The sequence below is a fragment of the Aulonocara sp. 'chitande type north' Nkhata Bay genome, linkage group LG7 (genome assembly GCF_057382095.1).
Source record: "Aulonocara sp. 'chitande type north' Nkhata Bay isolate Kocher_YH1m ecotype deep benthic linkage group LG7, A_spYH_male_GT1.1, whole genome shotgun sequence".
In the NCBI taxonomy this organism is placed as follows: domain Eukaryota; kingdom Metazoa; phylum Chordata; class Actinopteri; order Cichliformes; family Cichlidae; genus Aulonocara; species Aulonocara sp. 'chitande type north' Nkhata Bay.
Window position 1 is genome coordinate 12,490,939 of NC_141350.1, and position 26,186 is coordinate 12,517,124.

The following is a 26,186-nucleotide window of genomic DNA, read 5'->3' on the forward strand; positions in this document are numbered from 1 at the left end:
CTCATTACCACAGAGACACACAAGGGTGGAGTCCAAAGCTAGGAAGATCAAAACAAAAAAGGGGATTGAACCCTTTGTGCAGGTGATGAAACCCCTGCTTTTAATAAAGCTATAAACTAGATGGAAATTTGCACATTTGCACAAAAATTTGCACAATATAACACATCTTTACATGCTATGGAATTATTTTAACTACCATACACAAACACACACAGGGATGTCCTCAGTCCTCAGATCACCATAAATTCTGTTTTTATAGATGCTTTATTTACATTTTCAAATTATTAAACAGTAACATCCTGCATTCTTTTATTTTTACTACTTTTCATATCTTATAGTTTAACCTGTACCCGTAACTGAACATGAAGTGAATCTGTGACTAGAGCATATTTACAAACAGAGCCTATATGACACAGCAGAGGATGCTGGCCAGCAAATTATTTTTGACCTACTTCCTGTCATTGCCTGCATCCTGATTTACAGTACTTCAACTTTAAAATGCAGCAGCTGATCACATTCAGACCACACGTGCTAGGACCATGCTGAGCAGCCATTTAAGTGCAAATAAAAGACACCATATATTGCTTTTTTGTGGGTTTTTGTTGTTATTATTTAAAAGCAATTTGAAAGCAATTTAAAAGCAAAGCAATTTCTCGCCTGCAGGCGCTGAAATGTGCTCATGAGAGTCAAAGAGTAACTTTAAGTGTTGCATAAAACCACCTAAAGCTAGAAAATATGTCACGGAGAATGTAGGTGTAGATTCATCTGCAGCCTAAACGGCTGCTCTCCTCTAAAGTTGTTGTTCTGTTTTGAAAGCTTCGTATTTTCCATTTTCCTCTCCGTTGGGCCTCCTTGATCGTCTTGAGACGAAACCCAACTTATGCGGCATCTCGTCGAGACGTCCCTGTCCAGGGACCTGAAATCTGCTTTCCCAAGCATGCGTCACGTGACTTCACCCAGCACTGCCTGGCTGAGCACCAAGCCTACTGGTTTCTGGATATTTCATGTGAGAAAAGGACAAACCTCGAACCCCTTTTCCTCTTATCGTTCAGTCTGAGACAGTTTTGGGGTTTGTTTGTTTTTTTACCTTTTTACCTCATCTTTCCCCCCCACACCATCGGATAATGTGGACCTTCAAAGCGCTCGGAGTATGACAAAAGATTTTAGGATGCTGGACTTGTGCTCCTCGTTTTGTTTTGTTTAGTTAAATGCCAACACGGTGAATGCGTCGGACAGAGTGGACAAGCCTGCTGCTAGAGGTCCGCATTGAGAAAGTCAACATCTTGCCTTTCTTTATTTGATTTTTTCCCCCTGAGCGACTTCAGAAGGATGTAACGACCGATCCACCTTGCGCATCTGAAGTGTCCTCATCAAAATGCAGAAGGGAATACGACTTAATGATGGTCATGTCACCTACCTGGGGCTTTTGGCAAAGAAGGATGGTACAAGACGAGGGTGCTTGAGCAAAAAGAGCTCAGACAACACGAAATGGCACACAAAGTGGTTCGCTTTGTTACAGAATATGCTCTTTTATTTTGAGAACGAGTCCAGTTCTCGACCCTCGGGATTATACCTGTTGGAGGGATGCACATGCGACAGGGCGCCTTCACCTAAACCTTCGCTGTCAGCCAAGGAGTGTTTGGAAAAGCAGGTACGGAGAGCGTGCGCGTGCGATCACGCACAAACAGATACACACGCACCGTCTTTTTCTGCTTTATTGTTTTGCAGACTTCCAGCTTTAAACACCAATGAGGTGCAGCAATACATGCATTATTGTTTTTCTTTTCTCGGATGCCTCTGAACTCCCCAAGCGCTTCTCTTATACATTCATTCTTCATATATCGCATCGCATGATGACCCCAAATCCAGTGCAGCAGAATAGCATGAGGTTTGCTGTATTGCACGTTATGTAATCCATGCATGACATTAATGATGAGGTAACAATATTAACACCTAATGATGTTACGGCAGCCCTGGCAGTAAGCAATGTGGTGCAGTGTTTTGCTTTGGGTTGCACCAAACCTGCGCTCGACCTAAAAAAAGAAAAAAAAAAAGGGGGGGGGGGGGGGCTTGTAGGGTAGTTCAGCGGTGCATGAGTGCATGAAATGCAAATGGATTTCTAGCCTCGTGAAAACGATGCATTTGCATTTTTGGTTGGTCTCATATTTTGCTTTTTGACTTCCAGCCATCATGCTTTTGACGTTTCAGGGCGGAGAGTGCTATATCCTACCTAATGCCCCATCCAATAAAACGTGCAAAAAATAAAAATTAAAAATAAAAGTTGTGGCCTCAAGGTTTCCATCCTGTGGTAATATTTTGAAATTACACTTATGGGTCAGGAAACAGCAGGGTGCCCGTGATCAGTCAGCACTGATCTCTGTGACCTGAATGAAATGGTTCAGTGTGGAGTGTAATGCTGGAGGTTACATTTGCATTAAAGGTGACAGCTGTCATATTTTACCAGAGCCTTTCACTCTAAAGTAGGCCATAAGATTTTTCAAATTTGAGTCCAGATAACTGCAGATGAAATATTTATTTAATCCTGCTTGATTTCCTCTGGCTCCTTGTTCAATTATTTTAGGGTGGAAAGGTTAACAGGCTTGTTAACACCGTTATTGTGATTAAACAGTCGAGGAACACGATGCTCCAATGCTGTCGGCTTTCCTTTGCTCACTCCAGGCTCTGTGCCTGACTCTGTAGGTAGGGCTGCAATCCAATGTGAGTCCAGGCTCTTCCTGTGAACAGCTGCCCTTGTGCTGACAAAGCAGAATGCATGCACACTGGTAAATGTTGTGCTTGCACAATTGCTTTAAAAGCACCCCAAAGAAAGAAAAAACCCTCCTTAAAGATAAAAAAAACAATGTCAGCAGTGCTCTTTTACGACTATTGTGCTGATTTAAATATGACTGCAAGCTGACAGACAGATAACATCTCTGGTTTCTTGTGAAACCTGTTTGCACAGTGCAGCAATATGGGGTGCACTAATATCTGATATCTGAAGCATTGCTTCTCACTGTATACAAATATTTTAATCAGGAGAAATCACCTGCATCCCCTAACCTTACCTATAGATTTGTTGTTTAATGGCAACATTTTAGCAACCTGCCATAATCCCCACATTACATTTATCCTGAAATGCAGTTAGTGTGAAAATGATAATGCGTTTGAGCCCGAGGTTTCTATGGCAACCCTTATTTGCATCCTAAAGAATGATGCAGTTAGAAGAGGCGGGGTAACAGCGAGGAGAGAAGCAGTGTGTCTCATCTCTCCTATTAATGTGAGCGCTATCTGAGCTAAATTTGTTCCTCGCAGTACCTTGGAGGGGTCAGGGTCCAATTATAGAAAACACAGCTTGCTCACACTGGGTAACAGCATCGCATCAACCAGTATCACAGGCAGCCTCTGACGGCAGGATCTAAACTGTAATGTAAATCAGGCGATCTGATTAAGAAAAGACACTCTGGGGTCAGTGGTGTTTGTAATTAAAACTCGTCATGAAGCTGAAAGAAGGTTGAGTTCTAACTCTTCAGTCTAATGGGTATACATTAACAAAAATATTTCTGCAATAAAGCTGCTTGTCAGTCAGAAGTAACTCGAAAGGGTGTAAAAAATATTCTATAATTTATCGCAAAATGCCTAATTAATTATTTACCACTCACTTATGTACACCACACAGCAGGACTGAGAAGTGAGCTGCAAATCTGTATCTAAATTAACTTATCTGTATACAGCTGAAAGTAAATGATAGACAAGCCTTAGTGCTGTATCGCATCTCATACCTGTTTAGATCAGTAACAATATTTAAAGGTGCTTGACTGGGACATGAACATAAATCAGAATAAATACAAAATGCTTAACATGACTTCACACCAGACAGTCTTAGATAGATCATGAGGGAAAACTACAACAACATACATGCCTCTCTGCCAGAAATAGATTTTCTTTGACGGTAGGATGAATACCTAATGAATGTGAAGATGAAAGAGCAGTCAGCCGTGAATAATGATCAGTTGCATGTTGATAGGTGCCTGTTGAACATCTGCAGGCCAAAGATTAGAGTCTGGTCAGACTCAGCGTGGCTGGAACAGTTCAGAAGAATGATGACAGTTCAATTAACTGAATTGTGATGTTGATTTTATATAATAAACTCTCATCTAAACAAGTGTTTACAGGTAGAATATGTAGATATGAGATTAAAATAAAAAAAAGAAGCAGCTGATTCTGAATTTTAGTATTGTGTACGGATTCTCTTGAAGTGTTAAAATAATCTATTATAAGTTCAGTTTTACAATCACATTTAAATAAAAACACAGAAATATTAGCAATTAAACATATCCTGTGATACTACCACAATTCTTTCAGCTGATGAAGAAGATGTTTCCATTGCATCCTAACTGTTCATTTGTGTTTGGATATATTGTATATTTGAATACTGCAAACGAGCTAGTGATATTCAACAATTCAATGCCCACTGCGGATAGTTATGCAGCAGTCAGGGATAGGTGTGGACAAACTGGACAAACTGGAAATTAATTAATTAAAAAGATCTAAGCAGGTTTAAGCAGAAAAGTTAGCTAAAAATTAGACAAACGGATAACCAGTATTAGATAGACTAGATATTAATGATTACGATGGATGACTAATATACAAAAAGATGATACATGGTTGAAATATTGAGGAAAATTGCTAACGTATTAATTGTTAGCCTTAAATTACAGATAAACTGCAAAATAAATTTCCAAAAGTTGATTCTGTTCATCTGGACGTAGCGTTTTGTGGCGTTTTTGTGGGAGAAATGTTTTGTCACTTGGATGAGTGACAAAACATTTCTCCCACAAAAATGCTGGGTCCAGATGAACAGAATCAACTTTTGGAGATTTACTTACCTGGATGATTGAGCATGCATCAAGATGGAAAATAAATTCTTGAGCAATAGACTGATAATTATGCTAGATTTTTTCTGCCATTAAAATAAAAAAAGAAAGACAGACAGAATGAATGTCAGGCAGAGCTAAGCTGAAATTTAGGTTATCTCAATATTTTAGGTCAGATGCCTTCCTTTTTTTTTTTTTTTTTTTTTTGTATTAACAGAACAAAAATAGTGGCAGAAACAAGCTTCCATAGTTAGCTGCTAGTGCTAGTAGAAGTTGAAATAGTTTGCTAACAGGACAAACTTAAACATTGGGTAAACATAAATGATAAACAGAAGCTAGTTAGCTAAAATTACATTTAAACTGATATGTAACTGAATTAGCAGTTGAAGTGGCTAGATAAAAGTACAGAGATGTAGCTGAAATACTTTGCTGGGTTAACATAAGAATAGATGCAATTTTATACACAGTAAATTGCTGTTAAATAGAGTAGTAGCTAAAAGTAGTGGCTGAATAGCGGAAATAAGAAGTTAATGGTTATTCTAATTGATAAGTGGTACTCAGAGGTATCTGAGATATTCTAAGTAGTAATATACAATCACCTTTTATTGTAGTTTTTTTGTATAAAGGCTAGGGAAGCTGGCTAACAGAGGAGTCACGTAAAAGCAGCCAGAAGTATTAACTTTTTAACAAGCAGAATTCAGGATCTGTAACAAAACGAAAAGCACAAAAGCTCTTCATTTCACCAGTCACAACCAGTACAGCGTGAAAGGGAGAATGGTGATCTAAAATCAAGTGACAGTGAAAAAAACAGCTGTGAACAACTGTTCACAATGACTGGAGTTGCTAGGAAACAGGTATTGCACAGTTATGTAATTGGCCGTGGCTCCAGCCTCCATGTCTTGTGGCATTTCCTCCTGGGAACCAGAGGCATCCCAGGAACTGAGCTGGGGGAGGCTTCCCTCAGTGTGCTCCATCAACTGCACTGGTGGGCGAGGAAGATGTGGCTTCCCCAGGCTCTGTGTGGTTTTTAAATCACCCACTTGATGTCTGCAGCAGCGAGGCAGTGAAACAAACAAAGCAGAGGAGAAGCTTCAGTCATGCTACTATATATAACAGATTTATCCGAAAGGTATCTGATAACGAGTGCTCCTTCCTGCGCGCAGCATGTGCATTGTTGTTGTGTGTTGGTTCTAACCGGAGCTCCTCACCCTCTCCTCGCTTTTTGTTTCAGTACTATTTCACAGTCAGCTTCAACCACGAAAACCAAAAGGCCCTTGAGTTGCGCACGGAGGATGTAAAGGACTGCGATGAATGGGTGGCTGCCATATCACACGCCAGGTAAAGCCATGCAAAGGCATATCAGCGCATCAGATGGTAAATTAGTAAAAGTTTCAAAAGTTTGGTTAAAATTTGAAAAACTTCACGGAATAACGCTTTATTTATAAGAAAGTCCTCGTTGCTTTCTTGATTTATTTAGTGAGACGAGACAGTGTGCAGTTAGATGACATTCATCACTCCAGCTGATATACAAAACCATGTGGTTTGTGTGTTTTCATGTTTTTACAGTTACAGAAACTTGGCTACAGAGCATGAGGCTCTCATGCAGAAGTATCTTCATCTGCTTCAGATTGTGGAGACGGAGAAAACAGTTGCTAAGCAACTTCGACAACAGATAGAGGATGGGGAAATAGAGATTGAAAGGCTCAAGTCAGAGGTAATATTCACTGTGATTTCATTCTTAGTACTTCTCAAGAGTAGGAATGTAAACACATACTCGGTCATACATGCTAACCCCCTCCACTTTGCTCATCCTCCTCAGTCAAACCAAAACGCACCATCAGCTAAATTCATTTATTCCAGTAGAGTCCTTAAAGAACATCTCCTGTATTTATTTTCAATTACATTATTTTATTCTTGGACTCTGCTAGGCGTGATTCACAGTTACAGTAATCCCTATTTATGATATACTGGGTCATGCCCCCTAGTTCACCCTAGCAAAAATGGATAAATGTTGGATTTTATTAAAATAAAGGTACACATTTATTTTAATTAATAAATATGTATTCCTATTTATTCATATTATATATTCTGTATTTATAAATGTGTATATGTGTATATATGGTATATTTATGCTTATATCCTTGCTATCATTCCCCTTTATTGTATCTGTAACATGCAACTTCTGTTGGTGCTGTGCTACTGGAAACTGAATTTCCCGGAGAAACCCACCCGAGGGATTAATAAAGTTTCATCTAATCTTCATCTAATCTAATCTAATTTCAGCACAATAGCATCAGCAAATTCTTGACAGTTCCTTAAAATATATTCACATCAGTCACATTAGCTTCACTTTGTATTTGGTGGCCAGTGTGGTCTGCCCTCCACTGTTTGAGACGCCCTGCTCCCCACGGACAGCTTTTTTCTGATTGGCTGTGCCTCATAAACTAAAGATTTAAGCAGCACTTTTGCAGCTGAGAATGACATCGTACAAGCAACAATTATAAAAACTGAACATTTAGAGCAGTCTCAAACCAGGGGGTTTTTGCTCATGTGCTCATACTTGAGACTTCAGTGTCATGCATATTGTGAGTATTCACCACTGTCACAACATATATGACAGAAAATAGGTCAAAGCCATTGTGTTTCATCAACATCTGAAACTGTTAACTGTACAGGGCATGTCATAAGTACTACTTTCAATTATTTACATTACTTCTAGTTTTTAGAGTAATATTCATGCATTAAGACCTAAAGAATACTCAATTATGAGCTAAAACTCATTTCCTTGCTGTTACCTGCTCCTATTATTGTTTCAATATCACGTATGGCATCTAAATATTAAATGTTTAAAAATAATTATTGATTACCTATCTTTAATATGAGAACTACAAATTTATAGTAGATCTAAATAAGCTACACATGTCCCCTCTCAGGAGTAACTGTTTGGACAGTTTGGGGCTTTTTATGACCTTACCAGCACCCTCAATACTAAAGGGAGCATTGTTAAAATATCCAGGATTTTGTAACTCTCTGTCTGGATCACAAATAGCCCAGGATTACAGGCTTTTCCATCGTCAGGCAAATGTGTGGCAGTCACACAAAATATCAGTCAGACCTGCTGTAAATAGACATCCTGGCACAATAGCACTATATTATAACTGATTCTTACTTTGCACTCTCATTCCTTTCCAAAAATTTGTCTGCTTTCTATCCTCGCTCCGACCTGCCAGCTCAACAAATAACAGCTGAGCCAGTGGGAAAACGATGGATTATGCTGATTATTGTTCTGTTTGTCTCATATGCGGAGACTAGTGTGAGAGGACAGATATGAAAGCACACCCCCCGTCGCAGAGAAGAATCATGTTCAGGCCAACCTCTCTCCACTTTGCATCTCCTTTCAGGAACAATGCCTTCAGTAGGGCCATGTCCCCAGCTGTATTCTTCAGATCCAATAGTCATTTTACTTTAATGTGCAAATGTGATGCTTGAAATTGAATTAGGCCCTGAATATGCATGGACTATGCTTCATGTTGCATCTCTACTATGCAATTCAATGACAATTAACTCTCTCTGTCTACAAAGCCGAGTCTGGGTTTTTTCTGTTTTATTTTTTTGGCACTCTGTCTACCGCCCAGTCAGCATACACACAGGACAGTTTGACTGATACATATTGCATTAAAATGATCAACGTTATGACCGATGTAAATAAATATTAATCAACGCTACAGAGGAGCAGCCAAGTGAGCACAGCTAGTTTAGTCAGGCTAATGTTTTAGTGTTGACAGTGCTGACAGGTCCTGTCCTGTCGATTCAGTCACTTTGTTTACATGCTGTTACAGTAAGTGAGAAGAAGAGGAGTGTGTAAGTGGGAATGACTGGTCTTTTTTGTGGTTGCTTCCGTGACAGATTGCTGGGCTGCTCAAAGACAACGAGAAGATCCATGCCAGCCCTGCAGCCGCTCCAACTGACGATGACTCTGAAATTAAGAAGATCAAAAAGGTAAAGCAAGCAGTCTGAACTTCTGCCTTGATTTCATGCATTTTCATGTTCTGAGAATGCACGGTCTATTGCAGGTCCAGAGCTTTCTGCGAGGCTGGATTTGCAGGAGGAAGTGGAAAACCATCATCCAGGATTATATCCGCTCGCCTCATGCAGAGAGCATGAGGAAGAGGAACCAGGTGGTGTTCAGCATGTTGGACTCGGAGGCAGAGTACGTCCAGCAGCTTCATATTCTGGTGAACAACTTCTTGAGGCCGCTGCGCATGGCCGCCAGCTCTAAGAAGCCTCCCATCACCCACGATGATGTCAGCAGCATATTCCTCAACAGGTTGGCTCATCCAGAGTTCTTCTCTAGATAAAGAACATAATCACAAGGACACATACATATAAGCCTTCACTTCACAGTGAAGAACAGCATACTGGCAACCAGATAATAATGCAAAACCTGATGATTGTTAGCCATAGCTTTTACTTTTTTGTGGTTTTTATGGCAACCAAAGCTTTTTTACTAAACAACAAAAAACAAAATAAAATCAGACAAAAAAGACACACACTGGTCACACTGACCTCAAACGAGCACTCGGGCAAACACAGCTTTCATAGAATTTTCCTTGTGTCTATTTGTTTTTTGTTTCTGCACCTGTTTGGTAATTTCTTGGCATCATCCAGTCAGGTTTGTGCCGAGTTGAGAGGAAAGGCACTGCTGAGACACTGATTATGCTGATGAGGAAGCACTGTGCAGTTCTGGTCATCATTTTGGCACAAATCTGAATTTGTGTTATAATACACTCAGATTACCTGTTATTGCAAATGCAGACATGGGGCAGTTTATGTGGCTTTAGCTGGTACACCTTAAAAAAAAACTACCGTATCTTTAATTTAAATTTTTTGAAAACTTTGAAGCTATTGTCTCATCTGTCATTGGTCTATAGAATTCAGGCCACAAACAAAAACCAGAAGGATCAGGTACCACAATTCCTTCCCCTTGTCTACATATTCTGCATATTCATGCATAGATATCTTTTAATAGATTACATTAGTTGTGAGCGTTTTGCCATGCATAAGTTTTAAATCTACTGCAGAATGATGCATCTGAAGCATTAAGATACTTTTTAAAATTTTAAAATGGAATATCATCTGCATTAATATACTGGTAACCTCAAGTGCCTGAATTTGTGTTTGATAAGTGAGCAGCTTGCAACAACTTGTAAAGAGCTACATACTCCCTGTGTATTGGTTTGAATCTTCAAAGCAGATCTCCGTACATTTAATGTGCAATAATATTGTAACAGATTATGTAGAAATCTTATTTGTTAGCAGTAATCCTGATAACAAGTCTGTTAAAGTAAATACTGGTTCAGTGTGTTGTTTAAACACTGTATGCAATAAAAGTCAAAGTGCACAGTACAACGCCCAAACTAATAGAATGAGATCAAATAAATGCAGTGTGTATACTGGCTCAGAGCGACATGCTGAGCAGTAAAGAGAGGTTTGGGCCTCTGGATATTATCAGTGGTCTAAAACAAGAATCATAAATGTAAATACAATAATGATAAATGCAGATTACAGAGGCAGAAGCACCATGCCTGGTTTGAGGAAGAGTTATTCCTCATAGAATTTGGATCATTAATGTTTACTTTTGATAAGACACCTTGGATGTCACACCTCTTCAAGCCCTGCACAGCTTACACACACCTGGCACAGCATGGATACCCTAGTTATTAATTATTTATACCTATGAACAATGCAACTTCTCAACAGTACACTGGTATTTAAAGACAACTAAATTTCTGTGATTGTTTTTAGAACTGTTATTTTTTTATGGTCTTTTCAAGACATAAATGGATCTCTTTAAATATGCAGTCAAACGTAATAACTGCTCAGATTAAAATTAGGATTATTACTCTTAAAATCTTTATAGTGTGAGATTAGTTTCCCTAATAAATGTTTTTTTCAATCTCTACTTTATTTCAGTGAAACCATCATGTTTCTGCATCAGATCTTTTACCAGGGCCTGAAAGCCAGAATAGCAAGCTGGCCAACATTAGTCCTTGGTAAGAGTCATGTCTTTGTTGAATTTCATTACTTTATTCATAATGCACTCATTCAGATGTTTGTCAGAGTGCACGTGATGAAATGTGATTAAAAAAGTTTGATGTGTCTGCAGCTGACCTGTTCGACATCTTGCTGCCCATGCTGAACATCTACCAGGAGTTTGTGAGGAACCACCAATACAGCCTGCAGATCCTGGCACATTGCAAGCAGAACCGAGACTTTGATAAATTGCTGAAGCAGTATGAGGCCAAGCCCGACTGTGAGGAAAGGACCCTGGAGACCTTCCTTACCTACCCTATGTTCCAGGTTAGCTCATTTGTCTCACTGATATACACAGGAATAAAGGCAGGCCCATTTGTTTGCTGCATAGGTGCAGCCTGGAGCCAGCTTTTGTTGTTAATTTTGTGCTCTCGCAGCTTGAGCCAAGTTCTTTTCTCCATAAATGTCACCCTTGAGCCATATATTTCACCAACCTAAAACTAGATGCCTTTTGCTATGCCAATGATGCCCAGCTGTGGCGGTTTGCAAAGCAGTCGGCCACTTTGTTTTGCGATTGCACTGCCTGTGAGTCAAATGTAAACAAAAGGGTCATCACTAAAAATCTAAAAGGCAAAATGTTAATCTTTTCTCCTTTTCTTTATGATGTAGACTGTTCCTATGTGTCACCTATAAAACTGGTACAGTATTTATCCCTGTTAATCTCTAAGAAATACTTAATTACAAAGTAAAAGCACGTTCTTAGTGGGTGATCTTAAAGAGTAATAACTGAAATCCCCCTTTAGAATAGAAGTTAGACCCTTTTTATGCTGGTACTCCAAACTGTGGTAAAAATGCTTTAATAATTATGTAAATATGTTTAAAACCTGATTAGTCCACCTGCTACAGATTGAAATGATTGGTTTTTTTCGTGATGAGGCGAAAAAAAGGTGATCACCTATCATCTGCAAGTCTCTGATCTGTCTTATTCCATCCTGCAGTGAAGCACAATCTTCACAGTCAAAGATTCAAAAAGACCAGTGAGAACTGGGAATGTTGAGTGCAGTCACATACAGCGAGGTCCTTGAAGAAAAACTGCTAGTACAAGTGATGTGAAACTGGTTCAACAGGTCACCTTTCAGTGTTAGAATGACCTGAAGCAAAGCAGCCAAAACAATACTGGAGTGACATCAGGCCAAGTCTCTGACTGTCTCCCGCTAGAATTCACCCCAGTATAACATCTTTAGAAGGACCTGAAGATGGTAGTTCGTGTGCACTTTTCATCCACTCTGCAGAAACTTGAGAGGGTCACCCACGAAGAATTGGCAAAATTGCTCACATCCAGGAGGGATTTGACTTCTCTAAAGCTGTAATGGCTGCCAAATGTTCAAAATGCTGCACTGAGTGCAACACATGAAACAGGTGACTACATTCTGAAGAGGCAGTGGCATTTATTAAAAGCTGTGTAACCAGATTTGACTGATTTCCACTTGAGCTAAACCAGTGTTTTCATTAATATTCTCTGGCCTGTTTACTGGACATTGTGGCTCAGACAGAATTTGGCTTCAAATATACATATTGTAGCATGGCTCATTAACAAAAGAATTAGCAGGCATTCGTCTGCAGTGTCTCAGGATGTCTTGATTATGTTTTCATGTCTATAAAAATGGTTGGTCTCGGAGCTCACGCTCCTTTCTGGCAAGGCACGCATTTTCCCCAACAGTCCACTCTGCTGGGGCCTGCTGCAGGCTGTGCTGTGTTGATAATAAATTTTGCTGATGAGTGTAGATTGTGCTCTCTACTGATCTTCTTCTCATCGTGCTGGCACATATTTATCCCTGTGTTTGTACGCTTGTGCTGTGCACATGAAAGATCTCGCAAGTGAGCACGACTCTCCTGCTGCTTTCTGTTCTGCCTCTCCAGATTCCTCGCTACATCCTGACTCTCCATGAGCTGCTGGCCCACACACCCCATGAACATGTAGAGAGAAATAGTCTGGACTATGCCAAATCTAAGCTGGAGGAGCTTTCCAGGTATAACCCATAGCCCCAGATGGGCGTGGTATCTTATATGAGAGTAACGTCTTTTTAATTCATATGAACACAAATAATAGATCAGTCTAAAAGCTGTTGAATTTTTTTTTAGAATAACCAAAAAAGCATGAAGAGATATTAACTGTAAAGATAAACAGATACATTTTTTATTTAACCAAACATATAAAGACCCAATTTCAGCTTTTTTCTATTTGATGTATAAGCTCCAAATGAGAATGACAAAAAGGCGCTTTTTTTGTGTTGTTTTTGTGCTTTCTTAGAATAATGCATGATGAAGTGAGCGAGACCGAGAACATCAGGAAAAACTTGGCAATAGAGCGCATGATTGTAGAGGGCTGCGAGATTCTCCTTGACACCAGCCAGACGTTTGTAAGACAAGGTAACTCTCATCTTTAAGTGTTGTACTTTGGATCCCAGCAGACAGCAGGGTCACAACAGAGAGAGGTTTCCTGTCCCTCCACATTTCTGACAGCCAGATTTTACATTTCCGGCACTTTATTGTGCAGCGTGGCACAGGGCTGGCTCTCTCCTCCTCTCGGTCTCTCTCTGGGGAACAACACGTACTCCTCGCTATAAGAGCTTTTAATTTCTAAGTGTAATTAGACGGGTCTGTGGCAAACTGATGATGAATCTGCAACTGCAAATGTCAAATGTCCCCAACAGGCCGTGATGGATAAGAAAAGAGAAAAGAGACGTGGTCGATTATTATTCTTCTGTACATATAGTCATGTACAGAGGAATGTGCATATGCCTTTTCATTTTTGTCTACATGTGTCTCTTCTTTGCTCCTCCTTCATTCTGTTTGGACCCCTTTTTTCTACATAAAGGGTCCCTCATCCAGGTGCCAATGAGCGAGAAGGGCAAGATCACCCGTGGGCGACTGGGTTCTCTGTCTCTAAAGAAAGAAGGGGAGAGGCAGTGCTTTCTCTTCTCCAAGCATTTAATCATCTGCACCAGGGGGTCTGGGGGAAAGCTTCATCTCACCAAGGTGGGCCTGAGCTGCTGAGCTGGCAGCATCACAACCTTTCTGCAAAAGTCTGGGACACCTGACCTAAAATAAATGAATTAACCAACACTCGATGGAATATTCACTACATTTGCTCAGATACTGTAGGCTCATTAACATGTGTGAGATTAGCAAACCCCTCCATCCCAAACGTTTACTGAGAGGTTTTCAAATATTTTACATAATAATATGCCAGATTTTTATGAAACTGAACCCTTCTTTTAATACCGTCTGTGGTTTTTCCACAATAATCATTCAAAGCTGTTGCTTCTTTATGCAGCATGTATGAAGTCTTCATTTTTAGTGATAAGGTTTGCCCATATAAGATATCCAGATGATATCTAAAACCCTTCTTTGTCCAGCTTAAATATTTGGAATAAAAACAAACTTCCTTTTATGTATTTAAACTTAAACCTAAATATTCTGAAAGGATAAACTAATAGTAAAGATGCCCTAAATAGCATCAGATGTACCTTTTTGAAGGCTTTGTGTGTTTTGCCAAGCTGAAGTTAAGGATACTTTGGAGAATAGGATGAAGATGAGGACATTTATCACCTCTATATATGAATGACACATATTTTTATGCTGATGGAACTGATTTTTTTTATGTATGCACTACATTTACTACATCTACATGTGTATTGTATGCTGTTTGCAGAACGGAGTAGTTTCGCTTATAGACTGCACTCTTGTGGAAGATCCTGAGGGGACAGATGATGAGTGTGAGTGTTTAAATATTTTCTTATAGAAATGTGCTTCATATGTACTCTGTTTCATGGTTTAAATAACTGATGAATACTAGAGGATGCTAGCTTTGTTAGAACAAATGAAAAATAATGCTCCAGTAAAGGCAGGCAGTACTATGAAATGCACTACTTGTTTTGGGTAAAAATCTGGCACTGTACAATCACATATGACATGTTTATGTCTTTACTGGCTATAAATGAAATATATAAGGAAAATGACAAAAAGTCTTTGTGTTTGCCTCAAAGCTAAATCAGACAAGAGTGGTCAGGACATGGAGCACCTGGACTTCAAGATTGTTGTGGAGCCAAAGGACAGCCAGTCATTCACAGTCATCCTGGTAGCCTCCTCAAGGCAGGAGAAGTCTGCATGGACTAGTGACATCAGCCAGGCATGTCAACGCACATCACAGTCTTCCAGCAGTCAGTTACAGAAATCACTAACATTTCCTCTGTCCTATTTCTTTACTTCAACTGCATGTGTCCTGCAGTGCATAGACAACATCCGCTGCAATGGCCTGATGATGAACGCCTTTGAAGACAACTCCAAAGTCACAGTGCCGCAGATGATCAAGTAAGCTGCTTCTTTACATGTAACTTGGTGAAGCTGCTCCCATTTTTCTTTTTCTTTTTTTTTAGATTTGTATTTGTTTTCTTAACAGGTCAGATTCAAGTCTGTACTGTGATGACGTGGACATCCGTTTCAGTAAGATGATGAACTCCTGCAAGGTGCTGCAGATCCGCTACGCCAGCGTGGAGCGTCTGCTCGAGAGACTTACTGATCTCCGTTTCCTTTCAATCGACTTCCTCAACACCTTCCTGCATTCCTATCGTGTGTTCACCACTGCTGATGTGGTGCTGGATAAACTCATCACCATCTACAAGAAACCCATCAGTGCCATTCCGGCCCGGTCAGTCACTTTACATTTGGACAGACTTGAATGTTGCAAGGTTGTTGACAGCGCTTACCACAGACAAAAAAATCTTATTTGAAGTGTGTGGCATCCCTTCAGACCTTGCCAGCCTGCATAAAGATGGAATTGATTTATTAGGATGTGAAGCTTTGTCATCCTCTAATCAATGTGAGGCACATATAGGAACAAAAGTTCTGTGGTTATTATACAGAAATTTTTTTGTTTGTTTTATTCATAGAATTTCATGAAATTACACAAAACATGACAGGAAAACTATAAAAAGATATTGACTAATTTGATGAGATGGGTGCTGCATTTTCTTTTCTTAATTGCTGGGTTTGTGTTGCAAAATGCATAAACTATACTTTTACACAGTTAACAATATATATATATATATATATATATATATATATATTGCAACTTAGGAGTCACTGACTTTAAAAAGCATTCCAAGCAACATCCAAATATCCATATTTTCCAGTGCTCTCATGTTAAATGAGCATGGAGCTTGGTGGTTTGCTGTGTTTGTTTTGTTGTTTCTCGCACATCCTCCTAAGTGCAAATTCAGTCAGTAAGGTACCCCATAATTAATTATTTTTCAATAATCTTTTAAACTTGACAGTAGTGGTTATAGTTGCTTTCATTGTATGGTGCAAATTTAAGTTTGATCATGAATTAGTGGCTGGACATGTAGAGGGTGCAGCATGCGTGTAGTGTTCACGGGTATTTGTTTCTCTGTGTTTGTGTACATAGACACTGTATGTGACACTGAAACGATTAAGTCTATTGATCTTTTGAGCTTAGCGTGTGTATATATAGAGCTTGTTTTATTGGTTAAATCCAAACACAGAGACTTAGCAGATGTGGCACTGCTACAAGGCTATGGTGACTCTGTTTCACTGTATGTTATGTACATATCAGTTTGTATTGGTCCAGTCCATCCTGCTTGTGTGGGAGTGTCTCAGCCGGGCTCTGTCACTCTATGGCAATCAGCCTCGGTGCTGCAGGACCCCACCCTCCTGCAAAAGATTGCACTGGTGCTAACTCTCTGCTCTGCATGCCTAGAGTAAGGGCCCTGCTGTGGAGCTCAGATCAGGGCTCTCTATATCCACACCCTGCATTATGCTCTCCCGTGGCGCTTGTCATGTCACTGAGAGACACCTACTCTTGGCTGCTTGTGTCAGCAGCGGCCATGCGCACTATCGCTCACTGTGCTATTTATGGGAACCTGTGAGGTCGCCAGGAGGCTGACAGGGAGTGGGAGAGGGTTTTCTGAAACACTGCAGTCAGCCGAGACATAGTTGAAAAGAGACTTCTGGTTGCAGGGCTGACTTGGTTTGCATAAATTATTTCAGAGGTTCTGTTTGTTTAGCTAAGCTCCTAAAATATAGAGTATACTTAACCAAATAAATAAATACGTGCCCTAACGTCTAATGTTTATCCTCCCCTGATGCAGGTCACTGGAGTTATTCTTTGCCAGCAGTCAAAATAATAAACTTCTTTATGGCGAGCCACCCAGCTCCCCCAGGGCTAGCAGAAAGTTCTCCTCCCCTCCTCCTCTCGCTATTGCCAAGAACTCATCCCCCAACCGCCGTCGCAAGCTCTCTCTCAATATCCCCATCATCACTGGGGGCAAAGCTCTTGACCTGGCTGCCCTTAGCTGCTCCTCAAATGGCTATGCAAGCATGTATTCCTCCATGTCTCCATTCAGCAAGACCACCTTGGACATCAACAAACTGTATGTGTCCAGCCCGATCGCGAGCAAAATCTCTGATGAGGGAGAAGACAAGAAGGAAAAGGTGGACGACCCCTCGGCATGCAAACAAGGTGGGTGACTTGTAGCCATTCAGAGTACAATTTGAACTCTGCTTTGCTACAATAATGTCTTTAAAAGAGCTTAATACTTACTGCTGTTTGCTTGTTACAATACAGATCTCTCTGTACGAGAAGAAAGTGATAATGATCAAAACCAGAGCGATGACGGGGATCCAGAAGCTTCTCCTACCAAATCTCCAACTACACCAAAAAATATCAAATGCAAAAACTCCTCAGGTAGATTGTGTCTTAGTCTTGTACATGATTTAAAATGAAATGTCGAGCTTATAAATCACTTTATATTGTTACACTGGTAAATACTTGTATTTAACCTAGCTACATTTCTAAATAATGAGATCAGGATGTGCACAAATAATACTTGTGTCAAAATACAAAACACACAAAATTCTGTTTCAACGAGAGCACATGTACCACACTCGCCTGCTGTTAAAAATCAGCAGCCAATCAGAAGAAAGTTGAATTAAAGTAAGCAGAGCTAAAGTGGCTTCTTTCAGAAAGAGGGCCAACACCAAGGCCCTTATTTATCCCATATAAAATAAGATTATTTTGAGTTTTGAAAAATGCAAAACTGTTCACATAGAGTCTTAAGAACTAAAGAACTAGAGCAAAATACATTTGATTACACAGACAGATTAAAAAAACTGCAGAGTTACTCAGAGAAAGAAAATTCTGCCAAAAGTAATGACTTGTTGCTTCTTCTTTTTCTTTTAAGTAATCTAGATCCACAACAGTTTTTATCAGCTTATTCCTCAGCACAGGCTCCATGTCTTGACCAAATTTCATAAAATGTTGATTAACTGTTTTTGTGTAACCTTGCAGATAGACAGATGGCACTTGACAAAAAAAAACCCTTGCAGCTGACAATACTTGCCGTCAAGCATATTTTACCATCTGTAGGAGAATGATGAATTGTTTTACTCTTTAAATAACCCCGTTTAGCCATATGCTGTCATATTTCTATCTGAAAAAAAATATGCCACTGTGGAACATAAGTAACATGAAATATCAGTCGTTCGATGGTTATGAATATGTGGGGAAAGCCAACGCTTGGCTTCAGTAGGTGTTAGGGAAACTTGTGTCATAGCAACTACACTGAGAGCGTGTTTTCCCTACCGCCCCCAGTAATGAGGCTGTTTCACTGGAGCCAAGATTATCTTTGCCTTTCAAATCTTATGACAGAATTATACAATATAAGTTTTTAAAACGAAGCATTATCTGGAATATGTGAAATAACTGGAATAGTGAGGCAATGTGTGGGATTATTAGCAGCCTATGATCCGTGTTCCCGGGATTTATACATCGAGGAGTGCAGAGAATCTGTTGATTCCTCTGTTATGCTGATATTTAGTGGCTATATTTAGCTGCAACCATCTTGAATATCAAAGCCTCTTGTAAAGGAAAGTCTGGAGGGAAACTTTTGCATTGGCCTGCAGTGCTCCCTAGTGGAGGTTTGTGAAATGAAAAAACAGGCCATCCAGCTTTATGTGTATATTGAGTTATAATAATAAATATACATTTACGGCTTGTATTTTTTTTAACTGTCCTTGTGTGTAGAGTTTTCCCTGTTTTCCTACAACAACGGCATGGTGATGTCATCATGTCGAGAGCTGGACAACAACCGCAGTGCTCTATCTGCTGCCTCCGCCTTTGCTATTGCTACTGCTGGAGCCAATGAGGGTACCCCTACCAAGGAAAAATATAGACGGATGTCCCTTGCCAGTACAGGTATATTCACCAAGAAAGTGTTGGGCAATTCTCTAAACTTTATTCTCCTTCGGTGCCTCTCATTTAATGTATTTTTTTGCAGGTTTTCCAACAGATCAGAGAAATGGAGACAAAGAGTTTGTGATCAGACGAGCGGCAACCAACAGAGTCCTGAATGTGCTTCGGCACTGGGTGTCCAAACACTCTCCGGTAACGCATTTCATAGCAGAGATGTTAACACAGCATCTTGGCATATTTTCTCCTTAACAGAGGAAAGAAATTGTTTTGGAAAATAACTTAATAAAAATTTGAGAATATTATCCACACAGAATACAACTAATTCAAAACTAACCTCATGAGCAGTGATGATCAATGACAAAATCTACAGTTTTCTATCATCCGTGTGTGCTGTGTGTGCCTCTCTAGGACTTTGAGAGCAACAATGAGCTGAAAACGAAGGTTATTGCCTTTTTGGAGGAAGTGATGCATGACCCTGAGCTGTTGACCCAGGAGAGGAAAGCGGCAGCCAACATCATCAGGTACCGCTGAGTGCTGTTTGAGTGAAAGAGGGATTAAAAGGCATTTTACTGGGTCATTAAGCTGTACATCTTTCAGAGGTTGACCTTCTTTTTCATGTCATCAGGACTATAACTCAGGAAGATCACGGTGACAATCAGATCGCGATAGAAGACGTGACACAACTGGTAAGTGAAGTGAGTAGCTGCTGTTCGTGGCTCTATTTGAAATCAATCCTCTGCTCACTTGGCTGCTCCCATGATAATAGATGCTGAATATTTTTGATCAGTTATGAGACATAAATTCAGCAAACAATTAATGCATTATGTGATAGTTAGCAGATGGGATTCATTAGACTGGAATCTTGACGGTGCGTGAATTTGCACATATGTAAATGTTGCTCAAGAGTGACAAGCAGTGATTTCACAAATGCCACAAAGTATTTTTAGATACAGCTGCAGGAAGTGTAATTGAGTATATTTATTATAATACTATCAGCTAGACGGGGGGGGGGGGTTCTGCCTGAAAAGATGACAAATTCAAAAATAAATATTGAAATACAATAAAACAGTTAAAGATTTCTTTTGTATATATTTTGGTGTCCTTGATCACAGAAACTTTTATGAAAATAAGACAGTCAATAGCACATTTCAGTCTAGTTAAAAGTCATTTTACCAGCACTTGACAAATTGAAGATGTAAAAGTAAAAAAAAAGAAAAATTTAGAGGCGAAGGTGCATCAAAACCTACAGAAATACCTTGTTTGGTAGATTATTTATTGTCATGTTAAAAAAACTAAAGTCAAGTTAGCTAATTTAGATCATTTGGGATCTGTTTTATTGTTTTTTTGGACTGTTTGTGTCTTTCAGGTGGGAGGAGGGAAAGCTGAGACCTTCGAGAATCACTCAGCAATGGAAATTGCAGAGCAGCTCACTCTGTTGGACCACCTGGTGTTCAAGGTCATTCCATACGAGTGAGTGTCATCACACCACACAGCCAGGAAGCACGAACACACCAATACATGCTTCACTTCTTCTTTCTTGGTTTGCCTCACAGGGAATTCTTTGGCCAAGGCTGGATGAAGAATGACAAAAATGAGAAGACGCCGTATATCATGAGGACAACGAAGCACTTCAATGACGTACGCTCCAGTCAAAAAGAGCTCTTATCACATATTGAACCCTTCTATCCAAACGTAACATGAAGTCTAAACTACTTGTTTCTCGTTTTTTTTGTCAGATGAGCAACCTTATTGCCACGGAGATCCTCCGCTGTGATGATGTTGTAACCCGGGTAGCAGTCATCGAAAAATGGGTAGCTGTGGCCGATATCTGCCGTTGTCTACATAACTACAACGCCGTTCTCGAGATCACCTCATCACTGAACCGCAGCTCTGTTTTCCGTCTCAAGAAAACTTGGCTCAAAGTTTCCAAGCAGGTGCGTGTCTCTATATGCATTGCTGCTAGTCCCTGAAGTGCATGGTATTGTCACTGAACGTGTTCATTATCACCATTTTTTTCTAGACTAAAGCACTGATTGACAAACTGCAGAAGCTGGTCTCATCAGAGGGGAGGTTCAAAAACCTCAGAGAGGCTTTGAAGAAGTGAGTTCAAGGACATAGTTTCAGACTGGATCAACAAAGCAAACAAGCAGCACAAGTGGATGATAAGTGGTTTTTATTCTCTTTTTTTTTATTCTAGTTGCGATCCTCCCTGTGTGCCCTATCTGGGGATGTATCTCACTGATCTGGCTTTCATTGAGGAGGGAACGCCGAACTACACCGAGGACAACTTGGTCAACTTCTCAAAGATGAGGATGGTGAGATGTTAGGCGATTCCTGATATGAAAGACTTGCGCTAAGTTTGTGTCACTGACATCCTTGCTTCCCTTTTTTCCAGATTTCTCACATCATCAGAGAAATCAGACAGTTTCAACAAACAGCATATAAGATTGACTTGCAACCAAAGGTAAATTAATTAATCGCAAAGACCACAGAGCAGTAGTTCCCAACCTCTCTGACAACTGACTACTTGAAGAAGCTATTTCTAATATACGAGCTGCAATCAAAAATTTCAGAGACTGGGCCTGTAGAAAGTAACAGTGGTACCTGAATTAAACCTGGGCAAAGGAAGCACTTGGCAACAGTGGAAACAAAAAACTCCCTTTTAACAGGAAGAAACTTCCAGCAGAACCAGGATCAGGGAGGGGCAGCCATCTGCTGTGATCAGTTGGGGTGAGAGGAGGGAGATAGAGATTAAATGCAGAGTGATGTATATACACACAGAGTGAAAGTAGTGTATTTTTAAGAACATTAAAAATACTGACAGAAAACTTCTTAAAGTGCACAAAGCATAAATGTAGAAAAATTGCTCTTGGTCTCTCCTGACCTAATGTGTCGTTTTTGGGAATGAACTGAACTTATTTCAGAATAAGAATCAGAATACTTTATTAATCTCTGAGGAAATTATGTGGTCACAGTTGCTCCAAGACAGTAAGAACAGGAAATAACTAACTTAAATTTGATAATACAAACTTACAAATTATAACAGAATAAGTCTAGCTCTAAATATAAATATCTCAGTATATTACACAAATTAAATATATAGTTGACATTGAGGTGCCCTTTTTATCGTATTGACTTTGTAATTTTCTTTGTAGATGATGTGATATTAAGCGTGTGGAGAATGGAGGAATTGTACAGCGAGTTAGCCACAAGCAGGAATGAATTCCTGTGTTCTAAAATTGACATTTGGTCACAGCACGGATTTGAGTTTAATGATGAAGTCATAAATAAAAGTTGGATAAAGTGGGACAAAAAATAGCAGGAAGCAGTTTATCGCCATGCAAGGAGACACCATTGAATAGAGGTTAAAAAAAAATTAAATAAGGTGCATTTTTTTGCTTTCATATAGGCACTCTCTGAGCTTTTTGATTGCATCTTGTAAATGCAAAGGCTAAGTTCCTCTATATCTTTGCAAAGTATTTTTTAGAAAGAAACAGGTAAAGTCCTCCAATAACAGCAAAAACGTGGGATGTTAGTTTTTAATTTTCAAGGTGGAAATGCTTCAAAAAGATAAGTTATGAATGCTTGGGACCCTTTTAGATATATTGCATAGCACTGTTTTGCCCAAATAATGATTAATGTTTTGTGTTCTTGTTTGTATTATATTATTCAAATAAATCAAAATCAGGCCAAAGTAACTCATTAGTTCACATAATCAAAATTTACAGTATAAACATAATGATACTGAGGGTTGCAACTAGTAACTTGCTTCTGTTTAGTATTGTTTAAACTGTGAAAATAGTAAATATAATCAAATAAAAAAAGTCCTTAAATTTGCTTTCCCCCCCCATATTCTAGGTAGCCCAGTATCTGCTGGACAAAAGCTTTGTTCTGGATGAAGAAAGCATGTATGAAGCCTCACTCAGAATTGAGCCTAAAGTGCCCAACTGATGGGGAAGGTGGCCCTCCATAGTATTTTCTTTGTTAATATTACACATCAGTTAACATGCACATCAACATTTGTATAGCTGTACATGCTTAAGATCTTGCTCCTCTGTACAGTAGATGTTTAAAGTTGTTTGACAACATAAAACATTTTAGTGTATATTTTTCCGTGTATGATTTTTGTTGTTGCCATTTCCACAATGACACCTGCTTGAAGGATTTTTTTTTAATTTCTATGAGTATTTCAAGAACAATAATAGAGGTCACTTTAGCTGCATGCAACCGTGTCTTCTACTGTGACCAATGACATTATTTTGCATCATGCCATACTGTATCAAATTTGCACTTCGAGCACTCGTGTTGCTGGCTGTTGTTCTCTTGGCTTGAGTTTTATTGATGACTGAAGTTCTCTGCAACCAATGTAGCATTGTAAAAAAAAACTAAAACAAAAAAATACTCCATAAAATCAGGTAAAAGAGCACAGAGAATATAATTAAAGGTAGACAACAGTGATCAGTGCAACTGACAGCAAGGTATCCAAAGCATATGTGTCTCTGTGCTTCCCGAACCAAAACAAGAAGGATTTGTTTCTTCATTTCTGCTCACTATTCTAAAGACAGGGGTTCCCAACTGTGCTTACCACACTGAATGTTTTCCTACAGTGTAACTGTGGAGCAGTCCAGTATGTCCAACCAGATATGAAAGTGAATACAAGGTAAAGGTTCTTGTTGAAGTTATTGGCTGAATGAGAAAAATGAATACAGTCCACAGGAAGGTCAACTCTGTGAGCTAAATGCTAAAATTTGCATGCTATATTTGCGAAGTTAACTGAACAACAAGCTCACCACTGTAGCTTAACTTGTTAGCATGCTCACATTTTCTAATTAGCACTAAACGTATATTGAAAGCTTACAGAAATGTTATTGGTTTTGCAAAAATCAGTCAAGTATTCACCAAAAATTGTAAATATTGTTCTAAAAGTTGGAAAGTTAATGGACCAGTTTATCCTCTGTTGTTGTTGAGACATTTTATTAACATCCACTGATGTAAATCACTAATGTAAGCTTTACCCTGTCGACATCATTGAAATCAGAAGCAAATGTGCTGAGATGTGCCAAAATATTTCAGGCTGAGCTGCGAAAAATCGCACTCTTGTTGCTAGAACCATCAGCTCAGTCTACATATTTATACTGATACATATAGCTGATACATATAGACCAAATGTGACAAATGGGACATGATGTGCAGACACAATCTGTACACACTTAATTACCTGTAGAGTTTTTTTCTTCTTCTTCTTTCTGTCAAGTAGTAAATGTTCTAAAGCTGGTAATGATAAACAATCCATAGGTTGGGAACCTCTTCTTTAAGTTAAGTTTAGCTATAGGATAATACAGTTTCTCAGTTGGCACACGAGGTGCCTAAAGTCTGCTGAGTTCACTTATAAGCTGTGTAACAACATAGAGTGTTAAAGAAGTGAGGTTTGTGAGGTTTAAGGTGACGGATTTGTCACCTGCATTTTTGTTACACTTGAAGTGCACCAGTACAGTTCAACGAGTTTCCCCCTTTATGCTTGAACTTTTTGGTCTTGACTTGTTAAATTGAAACTCATGGAAAAAAAAAAAAATCACACGCAGTGGTTAAGTGTTGTACCTTCAGGTTCGGGTTCTACTTCTGTAGAGTAAAAGTTTGTTGCTCTTCTGTAATCAAAAGACAATCTGTCCTTTTTGCTGTTCCAGTGATTGTGGAACATGACTGTATATCACTCTGTTATATGCATTGCTGTTAAAAACTATGATAAAATGTATGTGAATGACCTCTGCCTGCAGCATTCAAACACTATTTTTGTAGTAGTATAAGAGAGAGTGACCTGCTCTTTATATGAACATGGGAAAGTATTTTGTACTTTGTTGTTAATTCACTTCACTGAGATGCGCTGTACATTTTGTACATGCAACCTGGCATATTTCTCAATGTGGAACAGTGTAATCCTCTCAAAAACAACTTATATCACAAGCTTAACACAAAACGCTACAACAGTGTGGTCTTGAAACCATAACTTAGAGGTAGGAGAGCAATTCAAAGTGTTTTGCATTTATACTGTAATCCTGTCTATAACCATTTCTGTTAGCAGGAATATAGTAACGTAGTGCTTATTCTGTGAATATTTGTATGTATTTTTACTATGTATGTACAGTACACTTTTGAAGCTAATGTGGTAGGCATGCAACACCTTCACAGACAGAATAATACTATATACTTATACTGTATACACTTATAAATGCACATACTCTTATAAGGTATATAAACAAATAAACATTTTGCTGTAAGCAATACCCAATGGTATGAAAATTATCTTTCAACCCTCATGTTTCCACAGCTTAAGAAATATTCCCAGTTTTGTAAGGAAAAAAAAGATTAAAAGAAGATGAAGAACATAACAACAAATAAACAAAAATATGTTTCCCAGTTACCTCTTGATAATAAATTCATTTTATCTCAGGGGCATTTTGTCTCAAGTGTTTTTGTAGATCTTGTATCAGTTGACATGCTCATCTAATATGATGAAATAAAATACAGTCTGAAAGTTCTTAGCTTTATAAGCAGCTCTCTGTCCTAGGAAGCAACTGTGCTCAGCGGCCTACCGTGATCCGGCAAAATCCGGAATTAATATGAAAAAAAATATTTATGATCATAATTAGAATTTTCACAAATGCACAAACTAAACATGACATAAATTGTTTTCTGATTCAATAAATATTAAAATCCAAGTTGCAATCACATCATAACTTTCATGAAACCTGGGACCAGCTTAATACCTGGTCTACTTAGATTTTATTGATTTCCTTATTTCATTTACTAACATCACAAAAGACTTGGTAATAACGCAGGTCTGACTCTAGCAGTGAACTTGATGGCATATGTTTATCTTGTTTATTTATTTAAAAATGATTGCTTCAAGTCATACAAACCATATTATTTCACCAAAATATGCCCTTGTAGCGACATTCTTAAATGTAGACACATTAAAAAATATTCAAACACAGATTAAAAAGGAGGAC

The 26,186-nt window shown here is 39.0% G+C and overlaps 1 protein-coding gene across 1 annotated transcript; it reads left to right on the plus strand.

Moving 5' to 3' along the window:
- The first annotated feature begins 858 nt into the window (after nt 1–858).
- On the plus strand, nt 859–25,630 carry rasgrf1 (Ras protein specific guanine nucleotide releasing factor 1). The gene is made up of 27 exons (XM_086298626.1): nt 859–1,651; nt 6,106–6,212; nt 6,441–6,588; nt 8,781–8,873; nt 8,948–9,201; nt 10,848–10,927; nt 11,041–11,234; nt 12,828–12,937; nt 13,219–13,337; nt 13,786–13,946; nt 14,623–14,686; nt 14,957–15,099; nt 15,199–15,281; nt 15,370–15,618; nt 17,078–17,448; nt 17,554–17,673; nt 19,012–19,182; nt 19,265–19,371; nt 19,588–19,700; nt 19,805–19,865; nt 20,546–20,649; nt 20,733–20,817; nt 20,916–21,113; nt 21,200–21,279; nt 21,377–21,494; nt 21,575–21,643; nt 23,038–25,630. Exons 1-27 carry the CDS (start codon nt 1,376–1,378, stop codon nt 23,128–23,130), a joined length of 3,771 nt encoding a protein of 1,256 aa, XP_086154752.1. The 5' UTR covers nt 859–1,375; the 3' UTR covers nt 23,131–25,630.
- Nucleotides 25,631–26,186: the final 556 nt, after the last annotated feature.